This window comes from Photinus pyralis, unplaced genomic scaffold, assembly GCF_008802855.1.
Source record: "Photinus pyralis isolate 1611_PpyrPB1 unplaced genomic scaffold, Ppyr1.3 Ppyr1.4_LG1, whole genome shotgun sequence".
In the NCBI taxonomy this organism is placed as follows: Eukaryota; Metazoa; Arthropoda; class Insecta; order Coleoptera; family Lampyridae; genus Photinus; species Photinus pyralis.
Window position 1 is genome coordinate 44,961,003 of NW_022170249.1, and position 8,767 is coordinate 44,969,769.

The 8,767-nt window shown below is 38.1% G+C and overlaps 2 protein-coding genes across 2 annotated transcripts; both read left to right on the plus strand.

The window, feature by feature from the left end:
• The first annotated feature begins 686 nt into the window (after nucleotides 1-686).
• LOC116159992 lies at nucleotides 687-6,127 on the plus strand. The gene is made up of 5 exons (XM_031473103.1): nucleotides 687-4,374; nucleotides 4,424-4,505; nucleotides 5,233-5,385; nucleotides 5,430-5,579; nucleotides 5,862-6,127. Exons 1-5 carry the CDS (start codon nucleotides 736-738, stop codon nucleotides 6,068-6,070), a joined length of 4,233 nt encoding a protein of 1,410 aa, XP_031328963.1. The 5' UTR covers nucleotides 687-735; the 3' UTR covers nucleotides 6,071-6,127.
• Nucleotides 6,128-6,181: 54 nt separating this feature from the next.
• LOC116160001 (intraflagellar transport protein 52 homolog) lies at nucleotides 6,182-7,980 on the plus strand. Its single transcript, XM_031473115.1, has 6 exons — nucleotides 6,182-6,207; nucleotides 6,260-6,378; nucleotides 6,429-6,643; nucleotides 6,697-7,079; nucleotides 7,309-7,453; nucleotides 7,501-7,980. The coding sequence occupies exons 1-6, from the start codon at nucleotides 6,193-6,195 to the stop codon at nucleotides 7,908-7,910; spliced, it is 1,287 nt and encodes a 428-aa protein (XP_031328975.1). The 5' UTR covers nucleotides 6,182-6,192; the 3' UTR covers nucleotides 7,911-7,980.
• Nucleotides 7,981-8,767: the final 787 nt, after the last annotated feature.

The following is an 8,767-nucleotide window of genomic DNA, read 5'->3' on the forward strand; positions in this document are numbered from 1 at the left end:
TACAGTTTTTGAAAGAGGTGCCTGAATCCACGGTTGAAAAACACATAATTTTTTTATATCCACGAGATCATTGTGGAATAACACTATATTGGTTTATCAAAATAATTAATTTTTTTAATATCAAAAAATAATAACATTTCTTTAGGGGGTGTTAAATCATCATGAAAATTAAAAAAATCGATGATTGAATAGTGATTAACATCATGATTTGAAATCGTGATTTAAATTAATGCCACTCTAACCAAAACATTTTTTTAAAACCAAGGGTTAAAAATGTTTTCGGTCGGGATCTATGTCCCCAAGTCCCAAAATGATGCTTTTATTTAACAACCATAACACACAAAAAGGTGTACGATTTGTCAAAAATTATAGAAAGAATTCTGCTCTCAAAAAAACTTTTTGAAGATGAAAATAAAATTATTTTTTGAATACCTATTTAAAAAAATCTGAAATTTTGACCCTTTCTGTTTCTGTCCTCTCCCTCAAGTACCTGTTACAATGTAGATAAAAGATATGCCTTATGGCGAGCCTTATGGTAATGAGCTGCACGGTAAAATAACTGTGCCCTTACCCCTCCATTGGTTTATTACCTTTATTTTGAAAACATCTAAAAATCTTTTCCGCCAAATCGTAAACGTTTAATATTACTAGATACGAAAATATATCCATTTGTCTTTCTAGATACCCGCAGTTTCGCAAGCACCACATGGTGGACACAACTACTCTACAATTAGTATGGAAAGCACACAAAACACACAGTTTATGACCCAATCATTTTACGATGGAGCAACTCAGGCTGTTGAGGGTAATATAAGCACATCCAATGCTGTACCTGAAATGGAGAACCCACAAAATTACTTTGATGATGATTACAACTTTGCGGATGTTTCCACGCAACTACCACCACCTAGTGATCTACCAGGGCCATCAAAGGCTCTTTCCATACACGACATGCCAACTCAGCTTTTTTGCGAGGATGTACAAGAATCTGTGGTCGTTGCAAGTGATGCACATCCAAAAGAGGGTTTGTGTGAGGATATTCACGAAATTGAAACGCAAATAGTTGAAAACACGTCAATACATAACCTGCCTACACAACTAACAAAAGCTGTCAAGGGCTCATCGATACATAATATGCCTACTCAGGTAACAAGGAATGAAAATATTCCCGAAACGAAAATGCAACCCCCTGACAGCACATCCGTGCATAACATGCCAACTCAACCAACCAAAGATACCAAAAGTCAAGACATTATTGAATCAAGAACCCAATCCCTTGATGGCACATCAATTAATAACATGCCAACGCAACTGACAAGAAAGGCTCAAGAGAATGTTGAATCAAGAACCCAATCCCTTGATGGCCCATCAATTAATAACATGCCAACGCAACTGACAAGAAAGGCTCAAGAGAGTGTTGAATCAAGAACCCAATCCCTTGAAGGCACATCAATACATAATATGCCAACTCAGTTAACAAAAGATTCAAGGAACAATGATAGTTTTAACAGTACCAGTGTTATTGATGATACTATCAATGAGTCTGACATTCGGGAGGAATCATCTGACTCACAATCACATTTGCAAGTCAATCAGTTACGCCGGCGCGCCATCAGATCCATTAGAGACGATTCGGAAACCAACAGCAAAGAATCTCAATCTGAGGAGGTTGTCAGATTTAAATTGAGGAAGAGGAAGACGAAAATTATCGAATCTGATTCTGAAACGGACGCGGAAGAGGAGATGATAAAAAAAACCGTGGCTAATCTTTCTAATTCAGAGACAGATACTGAAAATGATATAAAAGGCAAACTTGCTTCTGACTCTGATACTGATGCTGAAGATCTGGTGAGAGAACCAACAACTGTTAATACTGGAATTGGCAAAGTACAGGAAAGTGCAGAATGCAAACCAAGTATGCCGGACAAGGGCGTTCCTAGTATTGATTCCGATAGCGATCTCGATGATTTTGAGTTTAATACTCAAGCTGTGACTTCCAATGTTAACGAAGATGAAGATGATTTTATAATTCCATCCACTCAACTGGAAGAGCCGACACCTGTGGCCGTGGAAGAACGCTCTGAGGATGTAAATAAAATGGCTAATTCTGTAGAGATGGATTCCCTCTACCTAGAGCCAACCCAACCAATGGTGAATGATGAAGCACTTTTGGCGCCACCTGCAGGTGACAAGCCAAAGATAGGGACATCTAGCAACATTGCTGTGGATGATGACGAAATATTCATTAAACCAACACAGGTATTGGAATCAACTGGAGCCAAAGATCGAGGTGACATTTGTAAACAAACCACTGACAACAACAGTGCAGATGATGACATATTCATTAAACCGACACAAGTTTTGGAACAGGTTGTTGCTAATGATCAAGATGACATTTTTGAGCAAGCTACTCAACCAGTTGCATTTCACCAGCAAAACTCCGAAGATATATTTCTTCAATCAACTCAGCCTATTCGAGAAATTGAAGATCCCATATTTTTAAAACCTGCTATCCCAAGCCCAAAGAAGAATCTGGCTGTAAGTAGTTCTCAGTCTGATGACATCTTTATGCAACCGACTCAACCCATTGTTGATAATAAAATTGTTGATGCACCATCAGATGATATATTTTTACAACCAACTCAACTCATCGATGTAAAAGTGGCCGACTCAGAAGATGAAGTATTTGGGCAACCAACACAACTTATTGAAGCTAAATTACCACACCTTAACGACGACGTCTTTGATCAGCCCACCCAAGTAGTGACTCTAAATTCAAAAGCTCTAGCAGGGTCTCACATTGAGAAACAGTTAGAAGACATGTTTGCATCTCAGAGGTCTCCCGAAAAATTACCACAAGTTGAAAGTCAGCTCGAGGTTGTCTTTGATTCTCAGAACATCGTTGTTGGTGCTGATAATTCCAGACCTTCAAATCCGCTCCTAACTGAACTTGAAGATAAATCAAACGATACCCTTGATACACGCAGACCTTTGAGACGAGTAGCTCAGCGTTCTAATAATAAGGCGCTACCCGAAGTTAAAGACAAAGATTCCATTGAACAGGATGAAAGGAGTCGAACCCGAGCCCATTCAAAAAAATCACCTTCAACTGATGCTAGTAAAACTAAAGCAAAGTTACTTGTAGAGATGCAAAAATTGGAAACGGACGAAGCACAATCGAAGACTCATCCAAAAAGAAAAGCAGAGAGACCAGAGCAGGACTCTCCCCAGACTTCAAATAAGGATGTTGATATGTCTACTCTATCTAAAATCGATAAAAGGAAGTTAGCACACAAAGAGAGAGAAATTGAGCGACCTCGAGCAAGTGCAACAACACAGGGTCCTAAGCGATCTACACGCGGCAAAGGCACGGAAAAGTTGGATACAAAAGAAGAATCTAAACCTCAAGAAGTAAGTTCAGCGGACTCTGGCAATGAACAATCTTTCACAACTGTAACGGAGGGTCCTAAGCGATCCACGCGCAGCAAAGGGAATGCAAAGGAAGATTTACAGCCGTCTAAACCTCATGTCACCTCACCGTCCTCCTTGAAAGTAGAGCAACCTCAAAGTCCAGAGAACTCTAGTGTTGAAGAACAGTCCAAAGTTAAAAGGTCAACAACAGAGGATGTTAAGCGATCAACACAAGTCAATAAAAGAAAACTCAAAGACCTGGAACTAACTGAACCTCAAAATAAAAGGGCAAGTGCAGATTCTGGCATTGAAGAACAGTCCAAAGTGTCCTCGGTCGCAAAAACGGAGGGTCCTAAGCGATCCACGCGCGGCAAAGGGAATGCAAAAGTGGATATAAAGGAAGAATCACAGCCGTCTAAACCTCTTGTCACCTCCACACCAAACAAGAAGTCGACAAGGAAGAAAGATCAGGCTGAGAAATATGTGCCCTTAAGTGAAAATATTCAACCTGAAATAATCGCAACAACACGATCTGCACGTGGGACAACCAAAACTAATGATGTACCAGCAACTGAAGTTGAAGCAACTAAGCGACCCAAGAGAAATGCTAGTGTGCCAAGAAAATTTATGGACACCGAGGCAAATAACGCAGACTCAAAGAGAAGCAATAGAATGAGCAAACAAGCACTACCAGAAAGCGAATCCGAAGGTAGCACGAAAATTTTTAAGGTTACTAAAAGACAAAAGGAAGAATCATCGGAGCTTACAACAAGCACATCTGTGAGTGAACAACAGACGCGTAAAGTTGGTCGGGGGAAGAGGGTTTTAAATGCAGCTAGCGAAAACGCTGTGGCGAAAAAGAAACATAAAACTAGCGACTCTGACAGTGACGAATTTATTCCAAAAACGCCCGTTAGGGGTAGAGTGTTGTTGAATTCTACGGTTTCCGAAAGTACTCCTGATGTAAGTATGAAGGTTTTTTTTGGTAATTTTTATCACGCCTTTTTTCCAGAGAAATAAGAGAGCGTTGAAACCAAAGGTTGTCTTTACTATGTTGGACAGCCCCGATCTAGAGTCTGTGATTCGGAGATTAGGTAATTCATATTTCTTGTTTTGATATTTGAAATAGGGTACAAATACTGCAAAATGTAGCATATTTACACATAAAAAATATGGTAGTGAACCAAAAACAATTGCTCCCAATAGATCACAGGTACAACATGATCTGTTGAGAGCTACGCGTCTAAAAGTCTCGACATTTTCATTACTTTAACGACCGAAAGCATTGAATTAACGTGTTCACTAAATCTTTTATTAGCATTGCTCAACTTCTTCTCATCACGCTTTTTTAACCGCTAGCATCCGCCTTGTTTTTACGTTGATTCCAGTATTTAAGGGAAAACCACATCCACTATAAAATGATCTACATTTTTTAAAACATGGACTCGGTAACGTGAGCCTCTAAGAATGCGGGACTGACGCCGAAATAACGCCCACATTGTAAAACAGCTGCATCTCTTCGTTATCAGCACCAAAACACGTGCATTAATTAAATTTCGCAAAACAACCAGATGTCCTACATTTTAAACACGCAATTTCGCGTTTTACAATTAAATACACAAATCGAAATAAACAATTTACAAAAGCGATGAAACTTAAAACAAGAATTACGGAATTACAAAACAAGTCCAAAAGCAAAACAACACTAAGACAACAAATTCAAGTAAAATAAATCACCCTTGTGGATATTCGTAAAGAATCCCCCAGATTTATGGGGGCCTGAGGTATCATATTTGTTTATTAATTGTTACTTGCTTGTAGGTGGAAGAGTAGTAGACTCTGTTGAAGCATGCACCGTGCTTGTGACGGGAAGCTTGAAACGATCTCAAAAACTTTTAACAGCCGTTGGACAGTGCAAACCCATTTGTTCGCCAGATTGGATTAGAGAATGTAAAAAAGTGAATAAATTCTTAGGTGCGTTGTTATTCGTCTAAATGCTAACTAACTGTGTTCAATAGATCCGTGGGACTACATACTGCAAGATGAAGAGGCGGAAGATAAATGGCAATTATCTTTGAAAGAATCTTTGAAAAGGAGCCGAGATCATAAACTGCTGGAAGATTATGTCGTGTATCTCACAGTTACCAACGCGATTGATGTGCTTAAAGGTTAGTTCTAAGACTTTGACACATTAAACCAAAGAGATATGCATTATCTTTTTTTGCTAAAGAAATTAGTAAGTGCATAGAAAACAGTACATAGCAATCAAAAATGAGTGACCGTCAAGTTACCTTTGGAATTTTTGTTTACATGGGAAATCGAACTTAACTTGAACTTCCAAAGGGGCCTCGACAGTCATTCATTTTTGATCGCCCGATATATAAACGTCTCAAAAAACCAAACTAATTTGGTATAGTAGGGAGCTATTAACAGTGGGAAAATTTTTATAGGTGCTGTTGAATCCTGTGGAGGAAAATGTTTATTAAAGGCACCAACAAAATCAACAGAGAACCTAATCGTCGTTGCAAACGCAGAAAATAAATCAAAATACACAAAGTTTTTAAAGCAAACTCCACCTGCTACGGTTGTGCTTCCCGAAGCAATATTCGATGGTGTTCTCAGACAAGAATTGCATCTTGAAGAACATTTGTTAAAGTAGTGTATATGTTACAGAGAATAGATTTTAATTTTATACCTTAATACATGTTTTCATAAATTGTGGCGTTTTATTTACGTTTCCTAGCAACACCTATACACACTAATCAATACATCCTAGCAAAAATGGCACCAATTGAGGTAATGTGGCAAATAATAACAATTAGATTAGCATTCTACATCTTGATTATAGATAAACTTTGATAATAAAAGCACCATAATATTTAACGCTACCAAAAATGAGTTATTTAAGTTGAATGACAACTTTAAAATACTTCAACGTAAATTAAAGATCAACTGGAAGCTTGTGGTGTATGTGCCAACTTTCTCTAAGCATTTGCATTGATTTGCACTTCTTACAGCAATAAAGAAGAAATCAATGACGCTGTCCTACAGAAATGTAGTATTTTGATTTTGCCTGGTTGTCGAAATCCTTTTTCCGAGTCCGAAATTGAAGCGATGAAGAAGTACCTAGACCAGGGTGGCAAAATCTTAGTCTTACTGTATGAAAGCAATCAAGATGATATTAGTAATGTTAATATTATACTCGAACATTACGGGATGGTTCCAAATATGGGCAAGTATTTTGCTACATTTGCAATACACCCATATAAGGAGTTTTCATTGTAGATTCTTTGATCAGAACTCATTACTACAAATATTTCCATCCAAAAGAGTGTTATATAGAGGATGGTAACATTTTGGAAGCGTTAACCAAAGAAAAAGTGCAATTGAATTTAGTTGTTCCACATGGGTGCACGTTAAATGTCAATAAACCAAGTGTGATTGTTTTCACTAGTGGCGCGACTACTTTTCCCGCAGATCGACCTCTCTGTGGAATGTATTACAATGGAAATACAGGAGGCACTTTAGTTACAATCGGATCTGGGCACATGTTTGCAGATAAATATATCGATCAAGAACATAATGAAAAGTTTCGCGAATATCTTTTTGAGTTTTTAGCATCAACTGATAAAGTTTCTGTTATTACAGATCACGATGACGATCTGGAAGTAAGTAGAACTATATAGTCGAGGGTTGCTGGTATAAAAACCTACGTGATTAACTCAAACTGTAAAGCAATTCATGAAATATCAATGTGCTTATTGAAAAAACGAGGGTTGCTCTAGTTATTCTGCATCAAAATCCCTAAAATTTTGGGGGAGTCACATACATTGTCGATCACGTAGGTTTCTGAGGCACCAACTCAAGGACTTCACAGTAATTTAGGCGAAATCACAGATATGGGATCATCATATTGTACCCGATATTACTGAAATCGCTGACAGAGCTAAACTATGCTTAACTGATGCAATTGGCCATGCAATCTCGACGGATTACTCTAAATTATTTGACCACAAAATGTACTCCATGAATACAGATTTCGGTAACTCAACAGCCACAGACTCCTTTTTTTTAAATTCCTCCTTTTAGTGCCACAAGCCGTTAAATTATACGACAAATTAGACGTCAAGCACCAGACACTGAAGTTAATAAGTCCAAATTTCGAAGCGCCTCTACCTCCCTTGCAGGCTGCCGTTTTCCCTCCATCGTTTCGCGAACTACCGCCGCCGCCTTTGGAACTTTTCGATTTGGACGAAGCATTTAGCTCTTCGCTGACGCGACTGGCTCAGTTTACCAACAAATTTTTATCTACAACTCCTAGTAACGATCCCACAGATCAGCAACTCGATTTTTACATACAAGAATGCGCCAAAATTGTCAATGTTGGCATTGATTCAACTGATTCTAAGGATATTTTGTTTGAAGTCGCGACGCAGTGCAATAAGTTTAAACAAAATTCCGCCCGAAAACAAGAAGAGATTGAGGACGGTTTGCAGTAGCAAACATCACCTAAATCGTTATAGATGTACGAGTTTATGCACACCTACCTGTTTGAGTATCTGTTTTAATTATAAAATACAAAATTACAGTAAGTTCTGAGTTTAACTTGCTAGGTATTAGAAAATGCCCCACTCCCGAATGAGCATCAAATTTCTATCTGGATAACATTATGGATATTCAAGGGAAGAGCATTCTCGAATATTGAGAAGAAACGGTTATCGTACTTTCAAGTTTATGTTCAGTATCCCAAGTGGTAAATGGAGAATATTCTTTTAAAGTTTATTCACAGAATATCTGAGATATTCCCATATTCGCTTATCCGTATAACATACGACATGGTTTTAATCTATCGAAAGACAATATTATCATGATCGTTTCACTTCCGGTTTTACTGGAAACCGGTAACACTTGAACCCTACAATTAAAACCCTAAAAGAAAATCAAAGGTAACCCCTCTTTCTTGATAAACTAAACTATAGATGAAGCAAAAATCGTCGATGGAAATTGTACTATGACAAATGTCGGCCGAAACCTAAAGAAAATGTACACTTCAATAACTGAAAATGCAAATGGCGTACCTACTTACGATAAAGAAGAAAAAACGCAATTATATCCTAGGTTAAGGGCGCATCCGTTCACTAATAATATTTCCGGAATCCCCAAATTAATGAATCCAATATGGATAACGCCTCAGCTGTTGGTTTTTAATGAAGTGTAACTGGACATGGTTCTCCACAGAAAGAAAGGAAAAATTAATAATGGTCCACAGCAGCTGCGCGGTAGAATTGCGTTGTTAAATTGCAACAATAGATGGAGCCATCTATTAAATTGCTTCCCCAAAAGTTACGGGGATCAC

Excerpts from the sequence above, each read along its gene's own strand:
- LOC116159992 (XM_031473103.1), top strand. The coding sequence starts at position 736 with ATGGAAAGCACACAAAACACACAGTTTATGACCCAATCATTTTACGAT. Across the intron at positions 4,375-4,423 it reads TTTCCGAAAGTACTCCTGAT|AGAAATAAGAGAGCGTTGAA; the intron begins GTAAGTATGAAG and ends CCTTTTTTCCAG. Across the intron at positions 5,386-5,429 it reads AAAAGTGAATAAATTCTTAG|ATCCGTGGGACTACATACTG; the intron begins GTGCGTTGTTAT and ends TGTGTTCAATAG.
- LOC116160001 (XM_031473115.1), top strand. Across the intron at positions 6,644-6,696 it reads CGGGATGGTTCCAAATATGG|ATTCTTTGATCAGAACTCAT; the intron begins GCAAGTATTTTG and ends TTTTCATTGTAG. Across the intron at positions 7,454-7,500 it reads CTCCATGAATACAGATTTCG|TGCCACAAGCCGTTAAATTA; the intron begins GTAACTCAACAG and ends TCCTCCTTTTAG.